Raw genomic sequence first — 26,908 nt, forward strand, 5'->3', positions numbered from 1 at the left:
GTGGAGAGGAAGAGGGCAGGGATTCGTTCCTGGAGAATCTCTCTCCACGTGAATTGAGAATTAATTAAGGCGCTGGGAACCATAAGGGCCTAAAGCACACTGTCGCTGATTTTGAGACTGTAGCTTATATGCATGCTCCTGACGTGATCGTGTGGTGGACCAGCCTTTTCAGTATCTGTAACCTCACACTATATATATGAACATTCACGAAAAGCTGTCTCACCAATTTCTCGGATATTTATTTCCACATGAGCGTAAAGCACGAAGCATAATTTTTTTGCCTTGTGCTGTTCAATTTTTATCTTTTGTTGGCAACATAATTTGTTGTCGACATCTTACACGTAATAATAACACTTCACAGTTAGATGTGTATCGATGGTTTTATCTGATCCTCAGGCCACAAACGCGTATGACGAAATTATGAACATTGTGTGGGTGGTGTATTTAGTAACTGATCTTTATGTTCTGATTAAAACTTCGCATTTATTATAAACTTCATAATTGCCAAATGACACTGCTGTCACTACCCCGTACATGAAAATTTCGTGAATTAGCATTGATAATAAATATAATATTAATTATTAATTAATATTTCTTAACAAAAAATAGGTACATTATTTTTTATTGGAATTATAAGATCTTGAGACTTGGTTGAAAAACAGTTAGGACCTATGAAACTTGTCGTTTGTCTATAAATATGATTTACACGATTTTCACAAAACATCCATTTCTCTCAACACTTTGTTTCTGTGTTTTGGGCCCTTATGGCTCTCAGCGCCTCAATTCGTAAAGAATCAACACTAATTGGTATAGGACAAGGACGAACAAGTATTTGTTGTATCTGAGAATATTTACTAGAAGAAGTACAGTTGCATTAATGACTTATAATACAGTCAAATGAAAAACTTACAATATTTTAATAATGTAACACAAAATTTTATATGCTTCACTAGCAGCTTTATATCAGTAGTCGAGGTCCAAGTTACCTCAACCCATGTGCAAGAATATCAACATCCTGTATTCTTCTCCGATAGTAACGAAATTATTCAAGTCACCAAGGAACAGATTTGTTTCAGCAAGTCTCGCGACAGGCATTTGTGTATTCACGGCGAGTGATGCAACGGAAGAAGATATGCGCTTCGTGTTCTCTTCGTAATGACACACACACACACACTAAGGAGAGATAGAGAGGTCGGTGTAAGACTTGTGGTGCAAATATTGCTGAAGCCGAGACGTGTGGCAGTGGCCCTGAAGCTCCTTGTACATCGACACTTGCCATACCACTGACACATTTGTAGTTAAGGATATAGTTGTGTGTATTCTCTCCGCCGCCTCTAGAGGACAGCCGATATTCCTTGTTTTACAATTCCCTTGTGAAGCTGTTAGTCTTTGTAGGACATCGGTAGGTAGGTTTCCAAGATAATTTCTTTCTACAACTCAAGGTGGCCTCCTTAGTCAAGCCATCTACAATTTCGGTTTCCTTAACGCCACTGTGTGTCTTTATCCAAGAGAGTGACCTTACGTTAACAGTTGCGCAATAACGATAGGTGCCTCAGGAGAGCAAACGCTGGTCTCTATCCAGTAATATATTTTTTGTCTCCTCCACTTTTTTGTAAGCATACTGAAGACCCTGAAGGATAGCTGTTTTTTTTTCTTTTTTTTTAATAGGATCCCAGTGAGTGCTTCCACAAACACTCTTCGCCACTCTACACATCAATATGTATGGAAATGACGCTTCTCCATTCAGATCATACGATATCTAACCTACTGCTGCTGTCTCTGTCCTTAAAAATAATGTCTAACGAGATTAATAGCTCAAAGATGGTGTACTGGTGGACGGCATCAAAGAAGTATAGGCTGCAGGCTGATCAGCTTCTAGTGGCATGAGGACTTGTAGGTGCAAGCACCGCTACGAGTTGCAGCAGACACCTGTTCAGCCCATATTTCGCAATGAAACTCATGGAAATTATTTCTTGAATATTCCCTACGACTTTACCTTCCGTGAAAAGTGCTCATTTTGTTAATAAGTTCGCAATGTAATACTGAAGTTGGGATTTCTTTACTTGTACCACAAGGACATTCGGTCGCATGAGTATTATGGCGCCAGAGCAAACCATAAGTGCTTTGTAATGGCAATTCTTCAGTGATATAATGTTGCATCAGCAGCAGAATCAAAGTATAGGCAAACACAATCAAAAGTGGACCATATTAAAACGCGGTATAGTTTGAGCCCGACTAGTATGAAAATCGATATACTGTTGACTACTTTCGTCACTTAACGAATCAGTCCAACTTCTTTTATGATCGATTTCCAGGTTTGAGTACATCAGTATCGTATTGTTGTTGATGCATATGGAATACGTATTAGAAACACAGTGTTAGTTATGAAGGCTTTCGCGGTTGGCATTTGCATCCTTCTCCGACTGAACTTTTCCTTATCCTACGGAGTGTGCAAATTAAAATTGTGTGCCGAACCCGAACTCGAACCTGGGACCTTCGTCTACTAACAGAGCTATCTGACCACGTCTCAAGACCCATCCTCACAGCTTTACTTCTAAAATTCACAGAAGTTCTCCTGCCTAACTTTTTGGACCAACAATCCTAGGAGAAAGGATTGAGGATACACGGCTCAGCCATAGTGTGGGGAATCAGAGCACCATCCTCTGGAGAGTGAAATTTCATTCTGAAAACAATCTCCCAGGCTGTGACTAAACCATGTCTCCGCTATATCGTTTTTTCCAGGAGTGCTAGTACTGCAAGCTAGGCAGGGGAACTTCCGTGAAGTTTCGAAGATAGGAGATAAGGTACCGGCGGAAATAAAGCTGTGAGGACAGGTCGTGAGTCCAGCTCGGATAGCTAAGTTGGTAGAGTACTTGCCCGGGAAAGACAAAGGTTCCAGGTCCTAAGTCTGGTTCGGCACACCGTTTTAATACAGTATGTCAGGAAGTTTAATTTGTATCCTTGTTGGTTTTTATTACATGAACATTATCTTTGGTCTATGGCATGTTCTGTGCGTAAGCTTCGTCTCCTAATACTGGAAACATCATCAGAATCTATAAATATGGAACGTTAGGCACATAATCATGCCGTATATCACAGCCTATTAGAGAACTCAGTTACTACGCCTACAATTTTGTAATACAGCAACCCGCTGAACATAGCTGCCTTGCAGCTCTTCATGAGCACCCCTGCTTTTGCGCTGAATTAAGGAGCGCCACGAACACTGGCAAACTGGGAAGAGGTACGTCACAGAAATGCTTCTGCTCCATAACAAAATTTAGCTGCAAAGTCGAAAAATTGTCCCAGAAAGTCGAGGCGGGAAATAGTTGAAAGTACATGACATCCCGAATTTTACTTCCGTATTTATCGCATAAAAGTACTACGAAGACAAAAAATTCAAGGTTATAAAGACTGTGAAAATGGATAAGATGTTATGACAACCAGATGAGCTGTATCTGACAGTGCAATATTTTTATGGTTGTGTGACAGTAAATACGACATAGATCACCAAAACGACAATGAAAGTATCTTTTTCTAAGTAAACCCATATCTATACTGTACCGTATTACACGCCTCGACATCTGTAAACAAGGTTACGGCATTCCGTATTACTTATTGCACCCCTGACTACGCTGAACGAATAGAACATAAGAACTACACTGTTATCTTTCATTTATTTAAGCCATATGGACCATCTAAGATAGAGTACACGCCACTGCAAAGACAGTTATCATCTATTTGTATCAATTTCACAACATCGTTAGGAAAATTTCTCCTAAAGATCTACAAATAAATATAGCTGAACAAATATTTGTATGAAATTTAAAAACTGAAAAGTTCAATGCAACAGATAAAATACGTTCATAAAAGTAGTAAAGGAACTGTTACGAGCAAATAGCAAGTGCTCTAGTATTTGTCAGGGAATAAATGTAACGAATTCCAGCATAACCTGAAGAACATGCATAACAAGACTAATGGAACATGGACTTGACTTATTCATTCACTACGAACATTATTGGAACAAAATCTGAGAAGAAAGTGAACTATTACAGGCTGAACAACAATTTTAAGAAACGGAAAAAAGCTGCCACAAGCGATACAGCTGATAGCACAAGCAAACATCTTTTTACTAATTAAAGAGGAAACATGCTAGGAATGACCTACAAATTACAATGGGGCGAAGTAACCTCAAGCTTTCTGCATTTGCATAATTCATCTTAGGGTTTCCCTACTGGAAGCTAGACAGCTCCAGTGTAACTTCCGAGAATTCCACCTAATGAAACTATGACTTTTATGTTGGTCACAAACGAGGACAAACGAAACATTTAAATCTGCTTAGATTTCAGCTTTCTTCGAAATAAGCAAATTTTGTTTGTATTTACGAGTGAAATACAAGCTGAGATTTGGTTAGAAAATGACGTGATAATATCGAAAACACAATTTCCAATTGGGAAACCCTACATCTCCTACGTCATGCTAACAAAGTGGAGACCAACCTGTAGAAAAACGTTTTGAGAATTTTGACGTGGCACCCGAAACTGCAAAGACAAAAATTTTCGTGAGACAACGGAGAACTGTTTTACAGTTATAGAAATACAGTAATTTGGACTGTACATTTGAATATCTCTCGTGTGGAGAAATACACTTATAAGAAAATGCAGTTTCAATTACAAAAGCAGACTTAAATTCTCTTTTTTTCAATTAGGATTCCATTCGTTTGGTTAACACTCAATAAAACGTTTATTAAAGAAGATATGAAAAACAAAGGCGAAGTTATTTTATCCAGGTTTTGTAGTATGTTAAGGGTAACTCTCTCCACTAGTTTTCCTCTTTACTAAATACTTTTAGTGAAGCAACAACTTCACAATTCTGTTGCTGCTTGAAACAACTTAGGAAACGCGTTGGACACGCCAGGGAAGGACAGAAACATTTTAAAACTTCCAGCATCATGATTTAGCCACACATCCTCTGTGGATACAAGGAATTTTGTATTATATAGGCCTAAAAAGTGCTTTTCAGTTAAGACATTAGCTTGCGATGAGTTTTAGAAGCGTTAAAGGTGTCTCAAAATATCGCTTTACGTGGGAAGTTAATTACGAACATGTAGTGATAAATGATATAAGCAACATAGAAAATGACACTAAAAAAAAGAATATCTCTCAACATCTTGAACATTCGCAAAATACATTTGGTTCAGACTGATTGCAACATTTTAATTTTCACAAAAAGCAAGTGTTTTTTTTTATTTAACATAAAATTCGTTTGTGTCAGAAATAACCACCGTGCTCGACCAAAATTTATTCATATGGAGCCATCCTGAAGTTAAAAAACAGAAAAGTTGACAGGAAATTAAGTCACACGAATAATCTGAGAGAAAAATTATTTACAAGTCCAACACGTTCAGTTTTCTCGTAAACGCAAGACGATTTATCAGGTGGATTGTCCTGCAGTAAGCACGCGATTTTACTTTTTGCCAAGTACTCTTGTTAAGCCACTGATACACCCCGTGAGTTCCAACGAGCAGTGGCCCTCATGTTTGCTACCGACAAACCGTTTCCACCACCCAAATGTGTCGACGGCAGTTTTGTCTTTAGACCATAACAGTGAAACCACGTTTCGTCCGCTGCCACGTATCGAAGGAACAAATCGTTCAAATATGCTTCAAAATGCTTTTGGAGCGTTCTCTGGTGAGGCATTTCTTACCAGAGGTCAAAACAACACGGTACTCAACGCTCACTCAGGTTCTTCAAATTTTTATACTTCACTGAGGATATTATTTGCACGTTTACACGAGATGTCTGCCAACTTGACTGTGTCGTCTATTTTGACGTGGCGTTGTTCTGTCATGGAGAGCATGGATTTTATCGACCATTTATTTGGAAGAAACCTCAAATGAGCATCTGGAAAGTAGCAAATTTGCTATGTTCGTATGACGATGTTGAAATTTGTTTCTCTAGTACTATGAGAATATAGTCTTGAGTACAGCTGTGGAGTCTCCATTAAAACGGCTCTCAACTCATATCGTGTTTTTTTTTTCTTAAATAATATTTTTCCAGTTCTACGAGACATGTGGCACTGACCCCTTAAGACATATACTAACAAACTGTACTGTGTATCTGTTTGAAGTTGTAACAAAAATGTTACGAACACCACCCTTGTCAATAACTGTGCCTCTTAAAAATTAGAAGCATATAATCAAACGAAACGAATAAATCGTATATTATGCATGGTGATCGTTGACTGTTGATATGGGTGTATGTCCGCTTACTGGACAATGCCCTCCCATAGCCAGTGACGGCACGGCCGACTGGGGCTGCCTGTATGAGGACCCTACATTCGCACAGGGTGGTTATAATTAAAGTGTAGCTATTCACAGAGGTCCAGTGTGGGCTGTAATTGTCGTGGCTTAGCGATATTTGGTTGATATTCTAAGGCGTTAAAGCGGAACCGAATTACACTAACACAAAACAAAAAAAAATAGTTTTAGTTTCTGCCACCACATGCAAATCTGGCGCTGTGAATGCAAGAAATACGTACATAAATATTTCCATATGTAAAGAATTAGGAACTGGACGTGGGCAGAGAAGGTCAAACAAACGAGGAATGCATTATGTTGATTATATTATTAAATAATTTGTTCAGTATGAGCGCTGGTGACGTCGACGAGATGCTACATCCGTAAAACGACCTGATCAATAGTTCCTCACAACCGAGCGAGGTGGCGCGGTGGTTAGCACACTGGACTCGCATTCGGGAGGACGACGGTTCAATCCCGTCTCCGGCCATCCTGATTTAGGTTTTCCGTGATTTCCCTAAATCATTTCAGGCAAATGCCGGGATGGTTCCTTTGAAAGGGAACGGCCGATTTCCTTCCCAATCCTTCCCTATCCCGAGCTTGCGCTCCGTCTCTAATGACCTCGTTGTCGACGGGACGTTAAACACTAACCACCTCCACCACCACCAGTTCCTCACAGCAGATCCGGTGGAATCTGAGCAACCTGTTCTTGTATACTGGTCTTCAGATCTGGTAGACGCCGAACGTGTTCCTGGTAAAGGCATTCCTTTAGACATCCCCAGAGTCAAAAGTCACATTGATTCACATCAGGTGATCTTGCAGAGCACACATCTGGAAAAGCTCTGGAGATAAACGTTCGTGGAAGGTTTCATTAAGTAGATCTCCACTGGGCGAGCGACATCAGGTGTTGTCCCCATCTTGCACGAAAACAGGTATTTCCACATAGTTGCTCTCTCCCAAAGCAGAAATCACGTACTGTACAATGAACTCTCGATAAAGTGCTGACGTCACGATCCACTTGACATGTAAGCTCTGTGTATTCTCTTAAAAGAACAACAGACCAAGAATAAAGGTGCTTGTGAATCCACATCACACAGTAATATACGGTGAGTGCAATGGCTCTTCATGCACAACATGCAGTTTAACAGTAGGCCAAATTCAGCAGTTCTGTTTATTCTCTGTATCCTGTAGTGCAGATTATGCCTCATCACTCTATAGAATGTTGTCTGGCCACATGACATCAATTTCAATACGTGCCAGAAACCGAAGATCAAATTCAAAACCTTGCTGCAGATCACGAGGTTTTCCTTGCTGCACCGTATGGACCTTGTACAGGTAAGGGTGTAAAAAAACCGCAAACCTGTCCTTATTGTTTACCATGGGATGGACAAGTGTCGTGATACTGCACGAGTGTTAGCACTACTCGGGGAACGTGCTGCTTAGTAGTTACAGCAAAAGCAACCTCGTCAACAACTTCCACCAAGACTGGACGCCATCGACATCCACGTGCCACACTAAGTTTGCCCGTGTTTTCTGTGGTGTCACCGCTAGACACCACACTTGCTAGGTGGTAACTTAAATCGGCCGCGGTCCTGTAGTACATGTCGGACCCGCGTGTCGCCACTGTGTAATCGCAAACCTAGCGCCACCACATGGCAGGTCACAAGACACGGACTAGACCTCGCCCCAGTTGTACGGACGACATAGCTTGCGACCAGACCTACCAAGTCTTCCTCTCATTTGCCGAGAGACTGATAGAATAGCCTTCAGCTTATTCCATAGCTACTACCTAGCAAGGCGCCATTTGTATCAGTGCTTATAGCTTACTACTATTCAAGAGATGTATTCCAACAAGAGAATAAAGTTAAGTATATTATTCCAGCTACGTACTTTTCTTCTTATTCATTAATAAGTCTCATGTTCCAGTACTTCACGCCCGTCTGCGTTAGTTTAGCGTGCACTTTCAGCCACTTCGATCTACAAGGTGTTGGCCCCGCTGCCGACACATCATTTTCTAATTTCATTAATACCTTGTTTAAACCATTTAATGGCATCGGGGCTCTCAGACCTTTCAGTCAGCGATACTCACTCAATGGAGCACTGTAATTGCTGCCATTCACATAAAAGAGCGCACGGTCTCTCTGCTCGCTAGCCATACTGTTCAGTCACGTTATGGGTTATCAAACGACAGGGTGGACGTAATACCGTCATACGAACAGCGTACAGCACCAGATTTGCATCTGGCAGCCGCAGTTGGAACTCATTTGTTTTCCAGCCCAAATCGGTTGCACATTAACGCATTATCATGTCTACCAAGTTTCGCTGCCACACGATAATTAGAGGCTACAATGGACTTTCGTGAGTACTTGTATTTTAGTTATAACCGTCTGGTATTCCAGCTCCTCCAAATGTTGGGTAGCAGGCAGCTCCTCAAAGTTGAGCAGTGTTACCTAACGTAGGGAATCCAGTAGTCGAGTATGTCTCCCTGTGTGTGGATCCAGAGACCGTGGAGAATGCGACAGCTTACGGCAGTGACTCAGTCCAACATCAGAGAATCATGTAAAATTGTTCTAAATGCCTTATCCGAAAATTATTTCGAGCAGTTAATCAGAGAACGGACTGGTGAAGCTAACATCTTCGATCTGCCGGTGATAAACATGCTCGAGCTTTTCGACTCAGTTAACGTGGAATAGGTTATCGGTGATCATAAAGCCGTTACAGCATCACTGAATACGGCTGTAAGTAGGAAGACAAAGAAAGGTGGGAAGATCTCCCTGCTTAGATTACCTGAGCCGTCAGCATGAAAATTCCGTCTCCGGCACTAAAAACGTTGAGTATCAATGAACAAAGTTCAAGAACATTGTATGATACATTTCAGAAAGGTATGTGACGAGGAAAATTGTGAAGGGTGGAAGAGACCCCGCATGGTTCGACAGCAGTGTTAGAAATCGGATGCGAGAGCAAAGAGAGTTACACTGAAAATTTAAACGCAGTCAAAGCAGCACAGACAAACAAAAAGTCCGAGATTAGTTTAAGGAGAGCCAGGCGTGAAGCATTCAACGGTTTCGAAAGTAGAATTTTGTCTACCGACCTGGCGCAAAATCCAAAGAAGTTATGCTTTTATATTAAACCAGTAAACGGATCCCAGCTATCTGTCTAGACACTTTGTGATCATAATGGCACAGAAGCGGCCGAAATATTGAAGGTCATTTTCCAGAACTGCTTCACCGAAGAACATCGCACTGTAGTATCGCCTTTAAATCGTTGCACAGACGACAAAATGGCTGATGGCGAAATAAGTGACCATGCGTTACAAAAGCAACTGAAATCGCTCAATAGATGGTGGCCACTGGATCTGACGGTATACCAGTTCGATTCTACGCAGAGTATGCGAAAGAACTTGCCCCTCTTCCAGCAGCAGTGAACCAAAGGTCTCTGGAGGAGCTAAGTGTTTCTAATGATTGGAGATCAGCATAGGTCATTCTCATTATCAAAACGGTAGTCTAACAGACATACAAACCTATAGGCTTTTATCTGTGACGTCGGTCAGTTGCAGAATTTTGGGACACGCTCGTGTATTCTCGAGATGGAAAATATCGTTGGTAGGAATCAACATGGGTTCCGAAAACAACCATCGTGTCAAACCCAGCTCTCTCTGTTCGTCCCCGAGACGCACAAAGCAGCCGGTACAGGTTCTCGGGCAGATGCCGTGTTGCTTGACTTCCGGACGGCGTTCGATCCAGCTCTGCACTGCAGGCTGATGAACAAAATATGAGCGTACAGAAAAAAATGGTTCAAATGGCTCTGAGCACTATGCGACTTAACTTCTGAGGTTATCAGTCGCCTAGAACTTAGAACTAATTAAACCTAACTAACCTAAGGACATCACACACATCCATGCCCGAGGCAGGATTCGAACCTGCGACCGTAGCGGTCGCTCGGCTCCAGACTGTAGCGCCTAGAACCGCACGGCCACTCCGGCAGGCTGAGTGTACAGAATATCAGACCAAATGTGTGATTGGACTGAAGAGTTTCTAGCAAACAGAAAACAGCATGTCATTCTCAACGGAGAGAGATCTTCATACATAGAAGTAACTTCGATCTTACCCCAATGTAGTGTTATAGGACCATCAAATTACACAAGACCCAGGGAGTAACGTCTGAATTTTCAAGAAGCTTTCCGCGGACGATGCTGTTCTATACAGAATTTTCGCAACGCTAGAAAATTGTAGCGAAATACAGGAAGACCTGCAGAGATGGACGCTTGGTGCAGGAACCGGCAATTGATTCCCAACTTTAAAAAATGTAACATAATGCGAAAACATAGAAAAACTCTTTATTGTATGGTTACATGGTTGCAAACAGTTACTTCCATAAACATTTAGAAGTACGCGTACGGAGCATTTAAAGTAAACTCAACGCATAAAAGTAATCACAAGTAAGACACATTGCTATCATTCGATTATACGGCTGATGGTAGCCCATATTTGCAACTCCCGATACGTTTCATGTTCGAATCAAAGAGGTATTACAGAAAAAGCTACGTACAATGTATCTTGAAGGACTATGGAATTTTCATTCTGAACGTGTTTATGAAATTTCACAAAATGATTTATCTACACATAACTTCAGTAGGAAGAGTTCTCAGACTCGTTTTAGTATCTTGTCCCCCGATATGTTTACGTAGTCATTACGATAGTAATGTATTTTGCAGAGATAATCTTAAATTAGTTTCAGTTTCAGACTCCACCTGTACATGTGAATGAATCTCAATATTGTACATGTTTAATATAAACGCTTATATGGAATCTGCGGGAGAAAGCTACAGCAATAAGAGATGGAGTCATACAATTTCAAGAAACCGCTCACCAGCAATAGTAAGTTGTAACCAGCATTCAAGTAAATTATAGACAGAACGCGGTAATAAAGCATAAATCAAAAAGTGCTTACGTTGATGGTTTATTTCGTGAAGGTCCTGAGCCGTCAACCGCCTATGCATTACACAGAAAACGAATCAAACCGAAATTCTATTCTTCGGCCCAGATCATTCTGTAATGGAGGGCACACTCTTATAAAACAGCCCAACACTATAAAATTGTCTGTTGGGCCGGGGCTTGAATGCGAAGGTTTGTCTTTAAGGGTTGGGTTGTTGGGTTGTTTGTGGGAAGAGACCAAACAGCGAGGTCATCGGTCTCATCAGATTAGGGAAGGATTGGGAAGGAAGTTGGCCGTGCCCTTTCAAAGGAATCATCCTGGCATTTGCCTGGAGCGATTTAGGGAAATCACGGAAAACCCAAATCAGGATGGCCGGACGCGGGATTGAACCGTCGTCCTCCCGAATGCGAGTCCAGTGTTGTCTTTAAGGGATAATTGTTATACCGACTGATCCTATCCTCGTTCTATCTTCAAAGCATTACGCACTCCACTGCAGAGGGAAACATTCAGTATGAAAATAGCTCCCAGAATGAGGGTAAACCATTTCTGCGCGATAACTTTTCTCCTATACGTGCTAGTCCAAATCATTGGTACCGAATGGCATATTAAAGGTTGTCGATGCGCGAAGAATCATGTAAGGCATTAAACGGGTGTGGTTCTGTTAATCCAACAGAGTTTTGTCACCGTGTAATCTTCAGTGCTATCTCTATGAATCATAAACTTCTTAAATTGTGAGGACATATTCGCCCATGGAGGAAATTGAAGTCAAATTAATATCACACAAAAAATTATGTAAGAAAATTTTGAAGTAAATTTTGTAATCACAATTTACTAAAGAAATTATGTAAGAAGTTACGTAGTTTGAATCGAGAAATTCCGAAGGTCATAAAATCTAGTCAGTCACTAGACATTTGCTTGGCACGGACATTTACGAGGCGCAAACAGTATTACGAGGTTTTGAAGTAGAGCTGCGTGCAAATAGTTCATAGAGATAGCTTATGGCGATCCACTGTCTGGCGTAGGTCATGAGAGACAACATTAAAAAACCGTTTTAACTGAAAGTATGAAATATGAGCTTCAAGAGCATTATTTTGCAACCAGCTTTCTGTAAACGATTGACAGGAAAGAGAAAAATGTAACATGCGGTCCACTCACATTAAAGGACCAACGCCTATGTTCAACGCCAACGTGAAATAACTACTCACAGACGGCAAGTGACAGCACTAGCAGTGGAGGGTATACAAAGCGTGTTGGGAGGACGTGGAAAATAGCGGAGCCCTTGTCGTAATGAAGAAAGGGGGCGATTTATCTGACGTCCAAAACGGCATGATTATTGGCTTTCGGGCGATGGGTGGAAGCGTTTCCTAAATGGCTAGGTTTGTATATTGTTCGCGTGAAGCCGTGGTTACAGTGTACCATGCATGGCAAAATGGCGCTATCCACAACCGGGAACAAAACATCTGTGTTGAATCACTGGTCATAAATGACAGGGATGAGCGGCAGCTGCAGCGATGTGTACAGGCGAACAGGCGTGCAAGTGTTGAGCAACTGAGCGCCCAGAGGGACCAAGGGGTTACCAACAGTATTTCCTCAACGACAATTCAGCGAACGTTGGTCGGTCTGGACCTCTGCATCAGGCACCTGGTGCATTCACCCATGCTGGCTGCTGTTCATCGGCGACGAAGGCTGAAATATGCACGGGTGTATCGCAGCTGGACGCTCATACCGCAACTGGACGTTCACTGAACGGCGGCAGGTGGCTTTTCAGACGAATAACGTTTTATGTTCCATCGGACGTGAAACGTCTGAAACCAAACACCCTGCAGCAATCGTCAGAAGGGTGAGGGCCAGAGGAGGTATCGTTATGGTCTGTGGCACGTTTTTGTGCCATTTCCTGGATACTCTCGTCATTCTGGAAGACACAATGGATCAACACAAGTATGCATTTCTCCTTGGTGACCAAGTCCAGCTCCACACGCAGTTCGTTTTCCCTCGGCTCGATGACATCCACCAGCACGACAATGCAATGTGTCACACAGCTAGCAGTGTACGTCTGTTGTACGAAGAGCGCCACGATGAGTTTACTGTACTGCCCTCACCACCAAACTCCCAGAATTTAAAACCGAACGTGAATCCGTGGGATCATCTTGATCGAGCGCCATGGATCCTCATCCGAGAAACGTAGCACACTTGGTCATGTTAGTGGAGTCGGCATGGGTCCTCATACTTGTTGGTACCTTCAAGAATCTTACTGACTCTCTTACTGCCCGTCTTGTAGCGAACCGTGCTGCACAAGATGATGATTCAGGCCTTTCACAGGTAGTCACATTAATGTGACCGGACGGTATAAACTGAATTTGTGTTCAATTTGGACTTCGGTTTTCAACAGAATGATGAGAACTGAATTCCTCGAATTTGCTAGTTCCTTGAATGTTCCATGTCAGAGAAGAAGAAGAAGAGTTTTCGAGGTGATGGACAAGACTGTAGCTAAATCAGGTAAGTACACCATTTTATATCACTGGTACCTGCCACATTTTCATGATACAGGAAAAGTAAATCATCGAAAATGTGTTTAAAATGTGTGCGATTGTAATTCGTAAATAGTGGCAAGTTGCAAACTTCATTGGGCTTTGGGACTTAGGAGACAGAGATGTGGAAACTGAGCTGTGTAGGTGCGACATGAGCCATGGCTGGATGGCTGACACGGTGACAGCATGTCCCTCGAAATGCCACATTGCAGAGTCTGTTCTGTGTCTGACACACTTTTCACTTTTCAAGCGTCAAGGACACGACCACCTCTAAAGTCGAATAAACAAAATTATTCTGCTGCTCGAGTTGACTGATGAATAGGGTTATTGCGAAACATGTAGTAAAAAAAAAAAAAAGTCACTGGTATGACTGGGAACTCTGCGGCAGGCCGGGAAATTTCTACATCTGCATAAATGCTCCTGAAGCCACTGCACAGTGCACAGTACATGATACCAACAATGTCAGTTTTCTTTCGTATTCTGTTCGTGATTTGTGCAACTAAAAATTGGCTTTGTATGTGTGTGTGCGTGCTCTGTGTTCTCTTATCTAATTCTCACGATCTCTACACGAGACATACAATGATGGCTGCGTAATGATCGCACAGTCTTTTACGAATACAGGTTCTGTAAGTTCATCCAACAGGGTTTCTGGTGGACTACGTTGTCTTTCTTCCTAGAACTCGCACTTACTTGCCCCAAGTAGTTTCATAAGGGCTACAGCGACCCGTTACGATCTCAGCAGCGCATCTCTGAGTTCTTAGCTTGTCTGTTGCCACGCGTACTTGATAAGGACTTCAAACGATGGAACAATACTCTATAACTGGCCGCAGTAGCGTCTTGTATGCGACTTCCTTTATAGATGCATTGCGTTTTACCAGAACCCTTCCAACGAAGGGCGAACATACGATAGATTGAAAGGGGGAGGGGAAAGGGAAGGCTGGACCTGGACGTATGGAATATATTTATATTTTGGAAGATGAATGGCGAATTGTAAGTGCCAATAAAAACGTCCAGTTATGATCCAGTTATAAACTTAAGTAATACCGACTTTTATACCATTTTCTAGAAAGGAAAATACCTGATTACAATGTATTTTTCCCTTTGCCTGAGAGCAGGCGAGGGGTGGTGGGGGGCAGAGAGGGCGGTGCGGTACACCTTGCTCGCCGGGCATGGGCTCCCGTGCTTTCAACAAATCTAAGTTTCCCATTTCATGCCGCTTCGTAGTATTACCCATAAATACACTCTTAAGGAAAAAAAACAACGCACCACGAAGGAATTATCCGAATGGGATGGGAATCGGTAGTTTGGATGTAAATGTACAGACAAAACAAATGATTACGTTTACAGACAAAGATGGATGATTTGTGCAACAGAAACACAAACCGAGCAAGTCAATAACGCGACAATCCGCACCTGGTTCTTATGCAAGTAGTTATTCTGCTTGATTAATAGAGTTGTTGACTGTTCTCCCGAGGAATATAGCGCTAAATTCTGTCCGCCTGGAGCGTTAGATTGTAAAAACCGAGCTTGTTGGAGGGCCCTGCCCATAATGTTCCAAACGCTCTCGATTGGGTAGAGATCCGGCGACCTTGTTGGCCACGAAAGTGTTTGAAAAACCGAAGACAAGCAGTAGAAACTCTCACCGTGTGAGGGCGTATATTGTATTGCTGAGACGTATGCTCAGGATGGCTTGCCATGGAAGGCAAGAAAACGGGGCGTAGAATATCGTCGACATACCGCTGTGCTGTAAGACTGCAGCAGATGACAACCAAAGGGGTCCTGCTATGAAAAGAAATGACACCCCATTCCATCACTCCTGGTTCTCGAGCCGTAAGGCGGTTGACAGTCAGGTTGGCACCCCACCGCTGTCCAGGGCGTCTCGAGACACGTCTTCGCTGGTAATAGGGGCCCAATTGGAAGCGGGACTCATCACTGAAGACGATTCTACTCCAATCAATGAGATTTCGGATAGAAGACTTGTCTGGAGACTCCCCGGACAGCGGTGGGGTGTCAACCTGACTGCCGTCTGTCATAAGACCCTGCAACCAGGAGTTACGGTCTGGGTTGCCATGACAGGACCCCTTTGGTTGTCATCTGCGGCACACTTACAGCACAGCGTTACGTCGACGATATTCTAGGCCCCGTTTTGTTGCCTTCCACGGAAAGCCATCCTGAGCTTACATTTCAGCAATACAATATCCACCCGCACGTGGTGAGAGTTTCTACTGCTTGTCTTCGTTCTTTCCAACACTTCCTTGGCCAGTAAGATTGACGGATCTCTCCCCAGTTGAGAGCATTTGGAGCATTACGGGCAGGTACCCTCCAACCAGTTCGGGATTTTGAAGAGCTAACGCTCCAGTTGGAAAGAATTTGCACTATATCCCTCAGGAGGACATACAAAACCTCTGTCAATCAATGCCAAGCCGAAAAACTGCTTGCGTAAGGCCCAGATGTGGCCCAACGCATTTTTGACTAGCTCAGTTTGTTAAGCACTTTCTCTTGAATAAGTCATCCAATTTTTTTGAAACTGTAATCATTTGTTTATCTGTGCATGTACAGCGCACCTACTGGTTTCCAGCCCGCGGATCATTCCTTAGTGATACGACAGTTTTTTTCAGTGTAGTTGCTGCGCGATCTTGATTATTAGTCGGCGATGTGGCACAGTGTCGAACACCTACTTGAATCTAGGAAGAGGGAAATCTAGCTGTTCACCTGCATCTACGCTATCTGATCAAAAGTATCCGAACCGCCCTAAGTAATACCTAAATGGCCACTAGATGTCACGAAAGGCGAGTTCGCAATTATAAAAGGAAGCATGGAGTATTGGTCAGGAAGGTTCAGTGACTTCCAATGTGGACTGGTGTCTGCATGTCACCTGACTAACAATCCCATCAGGGACATTTAAACCCTTCTAAACTTGTTCAAGTTGACTGTTGGTGATGTGGTTGCCAAGTTGAAACGTGAGAAATCAATTACAGCCAAACCGAGAGCAGGAGGACCTCATGTTCTTACGACAGCGACCGTCAAGCACTGCGGTGGAGGGTCGTGAATAACCACACGAAATCACCGGAAGGAACCATTCGTGACTTCCAGAGTGTTAGCAGCAGTCTAACCAGCATAGTGACTGTACGTAGGTAGTTAAAAAGAATGGACTTCAGTGGTCGAGCAGCTTCTCATAATCCACACATTTCTGTAGGCAATGCTAAGCGACGCTCGAGGTTGTTGCAAAGAGCGACGCCAGCGGACAGTCGATAACAGGAAACAAGTGATTTGGAATGATGAGTCACGCTATAGCATGTGGCACTCCATTGGAAGAGTTTGGGTTTCGCAAACCGGGTATCCCTCCTGCTAGGAGACCCATAATTTTACCTACTTTTGATGTTGTCAACTGCGCGGTCACTTTTCGAACTAGGTCAGCTGCACAAGGTGATCAGTTTTTGAGTCAGATCAACTGCGCTCGGAGGAAAAAACAAATTAAGTTGGAACTACAAGCAAATAACTGCTAAAAGAATTCGTAGCAGCAATCGAAGGTATCATGAACAAGAATTTTCTCATTATCAGAAAGCAGACGTAAATTACTTTCAGTCGAAAAGCAGACAACATTGAAGTTGGTGTCGGTGATGAGAATAACATTTTTTGTACACTTAAAAATACATATATCCTGCAAAACACTATGAAATTAATTTAACATTTTCGGTCAGGGGACGGCAAAATAGACATTCTGGCCCGATAAATACAGTCTTTAATCATAGTAATATCTGGGCTGGAAATTCGAGTCCACTGAAGGCAACTACTTTAAAGGTCTCTCACATAATTCAGAAACAACCTTCCGTTTTACACTGTTGAAACTTATTTGTCTGTTTATGTTATCGATGGCTCCATGGTTACGACTGACTTCAGTAGTAAACAGAGTGCGGTTTGAACAGTCGTTTAAGTACGTGACAAAGTTTTTTACTGTGCACCTTCACGCGACTGCAAGTTGTGTTTCTCTATCCTTTAGAAATTTGTTTCTTGCAGTAACCATCAACTTATGGCCTCCTTCAGTCGTCATACGCTCGATAGCAATGTTAACAATCCATTTCTACCTTACTAGTAACAGACGAGGAATAGGAACTGACACACACAGCACAGCACTCGGAGAAAGTGACGAATGATAACATTGCTACCAACAGATCAGTGCAAACGTTACCTATACTCCGTACATCGACAGCTGGCAGCGCATTTGTCAGTATTCGACACTGACGGGCAGCGAGCCAGCGTCGGGGGGAGCGGGGTCCCGCCCATTCGGCCCGCGGCAACACTCGGCTCCTGCAGAACCTAACAATGCCGCGTCATTTATTGCAGCATTCCTGTAGGGGCAGCATTCTGCTGACCGATGTGTTCCTTGATGGAATATTTTTTCACGTGCGCTACCAATGTTCGTCAACTTACACAAACACACACATAAATATTTTCTTTAATGATGATGCAGCCATTTGACTGCAATAATTTTATTGTTACACGGTTCAGATTTCGCTGTATTTCATACCAGTCTGATATCTTTTGACATATGTATTGGTTACTGTCCTTGAAAATGGCCTATGGCTGAACTCTGGATCGTATAACAATAAAATAAAAATTATTACCCTCAAATGGCGGTAATATCATAAAAAAAAATACCATGACTATGGTTCCAGCCAGAATAAAAATTACACACAATCAGATTTTCAACATTAACAAGGTAAAGCAAATTGCGCAAATGTTACGTGTAAAATATCGACACCGCTATTTTTCGTGCGGGAGAACGGAAACCCGAAAGTCACCGTCATCTGATTGGTCATCTCTTATCACGACCGCATGGTCTTCGGTATCTTCGCTGCTGCTGTCCTCATCGTCTGGCAAAGAAATTACAGTATTATGAATCGATTCTTCTGTTACACCTTCTTCTATGTTTGACCTTGTAATCTCTTTCCACACGTGGTTCACGACGTCCTCCCAATTTTCTCGCGGTATTCGTGTGACAGCCTCATTTACTAGCCTCTCTGCGTCTCGCAACGTAAAGGTTTTGTTTCGCTCCGCAACATCTGATTTTATTTGAACCATGATGAGTTCAACGGCGTTGTAATGCCAGTGTTATGGTGGAAGACATATAACTTTGTGGCCGTGGTTGTCTGCTAATGTATCAATCAAATAATGCGTCTTCTCTGGCTTATATCGTTTCACTAGTTCCAGAAGTTCCGCTTTCGGCTTTTTCTTTTCAAAGCCTATTTTACTATCTTTCAACCAGCTGACTATTTCCTCTCTCCTTTCAGCAGCCGTTGTCCATTGCAAAAACACAACCAGAACTGAAGTTTGGTAGCAAACGAGTAAACGGACCAATCTTTGAATGTATCTGCGTCCATCTCCTCGTGGTAGCCGACAGCGTTATTTTTTTTTTTTTCGTTTTGACCGAAACATCATCATAGTATCGGGCACAAAATTGTTCATAGAGCCAGCGTGAATTATAATTAGTCGCTCTCCATTACCAGTTGGCACACTCATAGTTCTGTGGCGCGTGTCGCCTGTCCATGCGGCGGAACGTGCATGACACACGTTGACCCATGTTTCGACAATACATATCGCATTTTCCGGATTCACTGCTAGCAACTCGCGCAGGAAACTACATCTCTGTGCTTCAATGTCTCCGCATTCCATTAATACCTTTCGTCCTGAGACCTTTTACCAACGAAAGCCAATTTTATTCAAAACAGTGGAGAGACTTGTCGTTCTGACTGAGAACAAACCACAGTGATGCCATCAACTTTTTAAGTGTCGGATTCTCCTTCCTGCTGTAGTACATATATATGTGTTGCCTGATAGTACTTTCGTCAAAGTTGTCTGTTTCAGTCACATAACACGATCAAGTAAACACGGTATCTGTATATAAATTCGCGTGCTTAGAATTTCAGCGTAGTTCCTTTCCCAAAAGCCCTCTTTTCTGCACTACAGGCAGCCATTTTCCACTTATACACACGGCAAGAAACTCACAGAAGTAGCAGAATGCAAACGTATACACATAAACCTGAATGTACCACGTGGCGCAATTGACTGAAAGCAGTGGTCGCCCAGCACTACGGCAACACTGGGCTTTGCCACGGTAACGTAAACAAAAGCTCACCATCTGATTGGCCATCGAGGATGCGCGAAGCACGTGTCCCAAGGCCGCGTCAGCTGTCAAAGCTCTTCTCTCGCCTTATGGATTGTAGTTGCGAATAAAACACCCCCGCGCATTCGACCTGTTTATAACATGCGTCATCGTGCGCAGTCACCCTCTTTGGTGATGTAAGACTGAACCTGCTCTCGCGCATTTGGGCAAACAGTAAGCATTGTGGCGCGTGATTGGAATACCTGGAGAACGTTACCTGCCATCGTGAATAGCGCCAACAGTGAAGTGTAAAGAAGGTCGTGTGACAGGTGTTTTAATCCCGTTTTTTGTGAAACTCGGTCAAAATCCACTACTCGAAGTGCATGCGCCTTTCGTGCCTGCGTTTAACAAACAACCACGTTGCGAGTGTGTCTGTAATATAAATGATCTATAGACTGTGCAGAGTGTGCAGTTCCAAATTTCCGAGTACGTTTACCGCAGATGCGCAGAGACAAGGGACTATGGCGGTGTCTGCTAACATCGGAAGTAATAACCTATTCTGGTCGAGCTCACTCAGAAATGGATTTTGTTCTTTCATATATTCTTAATCTTTATTAATTTGTTTGATTTGCTTTCGTGGCAAACTGAAAATTTAAACAACTTCCTGGTATTTCTTTTTGTACTAGTGTTTTTCTAGTCTACAAAGAGAGAAAATATCTGAGAGGAAAAAGTATTTGCGTTTTACAGAGAAAAAACCTACACTGCCCAGTAATAAGAACATAAATAGATAAACGCGTTTAATGAAAATTATGTCAACGGTGAAAAAGTCAAAATTATTGGATGCGAAAAATAATTTTCTTTGTTATTCGTCATTTAGCAAGAAAACAAGATACAAAGTATAAAGCAGAAAGGCGCTATTTACTATGTTATACATATTATACGATGTTTATATTTTCTCGAGCAAATAAATTTATAGGTTCTGAAATGCTTGGATGACACTTTCCCTGTGCTTTCAGTTCTCAGGAGTGTGAAAAATTTACCACGCGAATTTTGACAAGAGCTTCGACAATGAATTCTGCTTCGGTCCTTAATAAACTCTATTATCATGCTTGTTCCTACATTTTGTTACTATATTTCAATTTTTCCATAAAAAGCATAATCGCACATAACCTCACTTTCACATTTCAGGTGCCAATTGTACAGCAGACAGCTCTCACAACACCGCAATTTTGATGCTGACGTGTAAGCAAAAATCACCACTCAAAACAGAAGAGAATCAGTACTGGGGTCAAAAACCAGAGGCGCTGCAGTAGACGCATTTGTCTCCAGTAGCCATTTCCGACAAGAAAGTCAGTCATGTAGAATGAGCTTTGCGATGCTAGGGTGTAGTCTCATAATTGCACTCAAGATGATGATGACGATGATGTTTGGTTTGTGGGGCGCTCAACTGTGCGGTTATCAGTGCCTCTACAAATTCCCAATCTTCACTCAGTCCAATCTCGCCACTTCGATGAATGATGATGATGATGATGAAATGATCAGGAAAACACAAACACCCAGTCCCCGGGCAGAGAAAATCCCCTACCCAGCCGGGAATCGAGCCTGGGATCCTGTGAGCCAGAGGCAGCTAAACTAGCTACTAGATCAAGAGCTATGTACAATTGCACTCAAGAAAACGCTAAATGCGGAAGGATATGAACACATTTTACAGCATTTTGTATTGTATACAGTGGAGGAACAGTTCAGAGACGATGAGTGTTTCTATGAGCATGACAATGTACCTTGTCATAAAACATCATCTGTGAGGCAATCGTTTTTGGGCAATAATGTTCCTGAAGTGGACTGGCGTGCCCAGAGTCCAGACGTGAAACCAATGGAACATTTTTGGGATACGTTAAGGTGTCGACTTTACTCCAGACCTCAGCATCCAACATCACAACCTTTTCTGGCTTCGGCTCATAAGGAAGAATGTGATGCCACTACTTCAGAGACAAACAGACACCGCTCTGAAAGTGTCCCTATCACATTACAGGCCAGCATAAAGGCGAAGGGTGGACGTGTGTCATATTAATGTCCACTAATAGACGCCTGGATGCTTTTGATCAGATTGTGTATTACTTGCAAAATGTCGTATACAAATGAAGCAATTATATGTATGAACAATGAAACAATTATATTTAAAATCGAAAATATAATTTTTTTTCCTAGAAGGTGGAGGTTCACGGCTAGGCTAGTCAAAAACGAGTATCTGCGTTAGCTGTTAATCAGCTCACTTGTGCTACGAAGTAGTGAAGTGCGAGTGTCTCCTATTCAAGCATTTAAGTTACCCTGGAACGGGATGCACATTTAATTATAATATGCATTTCCAAATTTTCTGTTTGTCAAGCACAGTTTTCTGTTTGACAATATGTTTTTTAAATGGAGAAAGATTGCTCAACTTCGCAAGAAGTCAATGGCGCATATTTATACAGGCAGATGGCGTTAGGATCAATATTCTCAGGGGGTTCTACAATTTCACCATTAAATAAGCGAGACAAAATTACAAGATTTGAATATCTATGGTTCTTACTCAGGACAGTTTGTAGTTTACTGGAAACTACACCACCCACTTGACCTGGTACAACACTGACCTTCCGAACTGCATCTTACATTATTCCCATAGGCTCTTGGAGAGGCTTCCATGAAATCTCTAGTTTCGGAAAGCCAGCTAAAGTGATTTGCGTGGTATGGAACTGAAATGAGCACTTTAGAACTGTTGAATACTGACAAGGATTCATTCATAAACACTGCAAGATCAGAAGAAACGTTCTCGATCACTGGCTTCACAGCTCCAGAGCGCTTACTGTAGACAATCATAGCTTGAATCTAAATTCTGGAAGCATTAATCTATGTTGTTCACCTTGTCACTGGTTCTGGAGGCAGAGAAACATCAGGTAGCTGCTGCTTGTATACTATAAGAACGTTGCAAGAAAACCTTTTTTGTTGCCGATATCACTGCATTTACTTCCGGGAATTGATGTCTAACTGTCTCGGCTGCACGTTGCAATGCATGAGCCGTACATGTAACATGCAGTAATTGTGGACAAAATACATTGAGCGGTTTCCAGCTTTCAACAAGTACGGAGCTGCATCTGTGTACATCAGTAGGACCCTCTCTTCTTTTATGCCAACTGGTCATAGTACCTTAAGACAATCATTAATGAATCTTGCAACTGTTGAACTATTTTTGTCTCCAAATTCTTACAATAAATCAAATAGGAATGAAGTAACATGTTTTCAGAGACTTTACTGGTCTCTCGCAGATATGATTTTATTTATTTTGACTGAAACGGCCAGTGAAAATTTGCATAAAGGCCGGGAATCGAACCCTGGTCTCCTGCTTATTAGGCAGGTGTGTTAGGCACTAAGACACCTTGGTACAGCAGTTCACACAAGTGCACGGGCTACACTGGAAAACACCCTCCTCGGTCCAAATTCTCGCTGCCACCCCAGTCTACTTCAAATTCCCCCTTACCCACGAACAGATTGCCGAGGCTCTCCATGTTCTGGAATAGCACCTCAGCATCGAACATAAACGGGGAATCCAGCCTGAAACACGGGTGCACAGGTAATTATACAAATGAAATGACACAGTTTCAGAGACTTCACTGTTCTCATACTGAGATATTCAGCAAATCTGTTTGTGTGCAAGGGGGAATTTAAAATAGACTTGGTTCGCATAAGAATTTGGATCGAGGAGAGAGGGGTTCCAGGGTAAATCGTGCAGTTGTGTGAACTGCTGTGTCAGGGTGCTTAGTGGCTAACGCACCTGTCTGGTAAGCAGGAGACCAGAATTCGATTCCCGCCCTTGGTACAAATTTTCACTCATCGAATCAGTCCGTACACATAAAATTAAATAGACTGTAGATGCAACCTTACAGTGCAGCTTCCCCACAGTTAAATTAGCCCTGAAATGGTCTACAACATCCGTCGTCTCATCAACAGAAATCCAAATAAGTGATTGGCCAATGTCAGTCCTGATTTTTTCTAGTTCGCCAAAATCGCAAGAATCCAGGTAATTATTCCTAACAGTCCACTCGTCGGGAATGTTTCGGCTTCAGGATTTCTGTAAGAAACGTCTAAATTCAGGTATTCAGGTACCTGAAGTTAGTTACAAATTATGGTCCCTGTAACCAATGTAAAACACACCTCTCTGTAAGAATTCGCTATTAGACGATGTAGGCTGTCCCTGCAACTGTGTAACGTAGTAACATTTTCTTTGGAGAAGTCCGCTGTTTATTCCTAATATGTATGCTGCTTCGTAAAGTTCTTCAATTTGAGATTTTGTCGTGCATCCTATACGTTTATAAGAAGTTTGTCAGAGGACTATATTGCCATCAGTTGTTAAAGCACTGACAATAGAATTCCATATTTTCAGCTTCGGTGACAACGAAAACTCAACTGGTGCCAAGGTTAAGTTAAATCAAGCTGACTGTTACACATTGTCAAGCCTTTGAGAACAAGAAAGGGACGCGTTTAAAACGAGTCTTTATTGTCCACTTCGAAAATGTGGAATTTAAATTTTGAGAGCGACGGGATTGACGACAGTGTGAGAAACACAATGATAAAACATTTTTTTTTCTTTTCCAGCTATGTAACGAAAATGTAAGGGACTTACGAAAATTTATAATGCATAATAATAAAAAATGTAAAACTGTGTACTATGATTGAAATAAGTATTATACCTCAAAGCATGTAGAAATACGTAATTTAAAACTTTGTAATAAGGGTCTTCTCAGTGTAATTCTTCGACATTTTAGTTAATCTTATAACTACTTATTAAGGAACTGAATATACACTGAAGCACCAAAGAAGCTGGTATAGGCATGCGTATTCATATACAGAGATATGAAAACAGGCAGAATATGGCGCTGCGGTTGGCAACGCCTACATAAGACAACAAGTGTCTGGCGTGTTAGATCGGTTACTGCTGCTACAATGGAAAGTTATCAAATTTAAGTGAATTTGAAGGTCGTTTTATAGTCGGCGCACCAGCGATGGGACGCAGCACCTCAGAGGTGGCGATGAAGTCGGGATTTTCCGGTAAGACTATTTCACAAGTGTACCGTGAATATCAAATCTGGTAAAAAATCAAACCTCCGAAATCGCTGCTGCCGGAAAAAAGATCCTGCAAGAACGGGACCAACGGCGACTGAAGAGAATCGTTTAACGCGACAAAAGTGCAACCCATACGCAAATTGCTGCAGATTTCAGTGCTGATAAACAAGTGTCAGCGTGGGAACCATTCTACGAAACATTATCGATATGGTTCGGATCTGTAGGCCCTCTCGTGTACCTTTGACGACTGCGTGACACAAAGCTTCACGCTTCGCCCGGGGCCTGTCAACACCGACATTGGACTGTTGATGACTGAAAACATGTTCCCTGGTCCAACGAGTCTCGTTTAAAACTGTATGGAGCGGATGGACGTGTACGGGTATGGAGACAACTCCATGAATTTACGGACCCTGTATGTCAGCAGGGGACTGTTCAAGTTGATGGAGCCTCTGTAAAGGGGTGGGGCGTGTTCAGTTGAGGTGATATGGGACCCCTGATACGTCTAGATACGGCTCTGTAAGGTGACACGTGTGTAAGCATCCTGTCTGATCACCTGCGTCCATTCATGTCCATTGTGCATTCCGACGGACTTGGGCAATTCTAGCACGACAATGCGACACCTCACACGTCTAGAATTGCTACAGAGTGGCTTCAGGAACACTCTTCCGAGTTTAAACACTTACGCTGGCCACCAAACTACCCAGACATGAACATTACTGAGCATATCTGGGATGCCTTACAATGCGCTGTTCAGAAGAGATCTCCACCCCCTCGTACTCTCACAGATTTATCTACAGCCCTGCACGATTCATGGTGTCATTTCCTTCCAGCACTACTTCAGACATTACTCGAGTCCATGCCACGTCGTGTTGCGCCCCTTCTGCGTGCTCGCGGGGGCCCTACACGATATTAGGCTGGGGTACCAGTTTCTTTGGCTCTTCAGTGTCTAATTACACAAAATCTGGGCTCTAGTCATAATGTTCGAGCTTAGAATCTGCCCACTGCCCCAGTAAATTTAACATTCACCGGACATTGATACGTTCCCCTGACGTGCCGGTAGCTACGTTACAAACTCAGCTAGCGACGTCTTTTCGTGGGATGGGGTGGGGTGAGGGTGAGGCCGCACCTGAGCGCCATCTGCTGCTGGAAGGTGGCGACGATGTCGTCCCGGAGGCTGGCGGCGCGGCGGCGCTCCTGCTCGTCTTGGTGCGGGTCCTGCTCGGCGGCCGGCTGCGCCTCCAGCTTGTTGCGCAGACGCTCCACCTCTTCGCGCAGCTCTGCGATCACGGCGCGGTACTGCGACACGTGGTACGAAACCTCCAGCTCGTTGCGCTCCACCTGCAACCACAGACCTTCCTGTCAGAAGCACTGCTTAAGGAGGCCCTCAAACGTTCAATAATATTGTCAAACCGTCAACAGACTATGACCGTCTGGGGCTTTGCATTGACGTATTATCAGTACCAGAAATATTGAAGAGCAGTATTGATGGCCCTCAAATTAACTCACAGAAAAAAATCGCAACATCAAAAAATAATTAATATAAAGTATTGAAATTCTGGAATATTTAAGTGATTAACGCTCCGAGATCACAACTTAATGTACGCGTAAGTTAAACCACTGCAAATGAGAAATGCTGGTACATTGACAACCAGTGTAAGCGCCAGAATGTTGAATCCACGCTTGCAAACATGCTCTCACTGTGTTGTACAAGTGCCAGATGTCAGTTTGTGGGAAGGAATTCCGTGCCTGTTGCTCTTGGTCGGTCAATACAAGGACAGTTAATGCTGTTTGTGGATGACGCTGCTGTTGTCATCCAATTATGTCGCATATGTGCTCGACTGGAGACGGATCTGATGGTCGAGCAGGCATAGGCAACATGTCGACACTCTGTACAGCCTGTTGGGTTACAACAGCGGTATGTTGGCTTGTTATCCTGTTGGAAAACACCTG

At 42.7% G+C, this 26,908-nt stretch overlaps 1 protein-coding gene across 1 annotated transcript in view; it reads right to left on the bottom strand.

Annotated features, from left to right (window-relative positions):
* The window catches only part of LOC126235237 (kinesin-like protein KIF19), a 605,478-nt gene that overhangs the window by 114,222 nt on the left and 464,348 nt on the right, over nucleotides 1-26,908 (bottom strand). The window contains exons 7-8 of the mRNA XM_049943969.1: nucleotides 26,085-26,296; nucleotides 4,497-4,538 (exon numbers count right to left, since the gene is read on the bottom strand). Coding sequence (XP_049799926.1) covers nucleotides 4,497-4,538; nucleotides 26,085-26,296 — 254 coding nt within the window. The remainder of the gene's footprint in view (nucleotides 1-4,496; nucleotides 4,539-26,084; nucleotides 26,297-26,908) is intronic.

The sequence above is a fragment of the Schistocerca nitens genome, chromosome 2 (assembly GCF_023898315.1).
Source record: "Schistocerca nitens isolate TAMUIC-IGC-003100 chromosome 2, iqSchNite1.1, whole genome shotgun sequence".
NCBI classification, from domain to species: Eukaryota; Metazoa; Arthropoda; class Insecta; order Orthoptera; family Acrididae; genus Schistocerca; species Schistocerca nitens.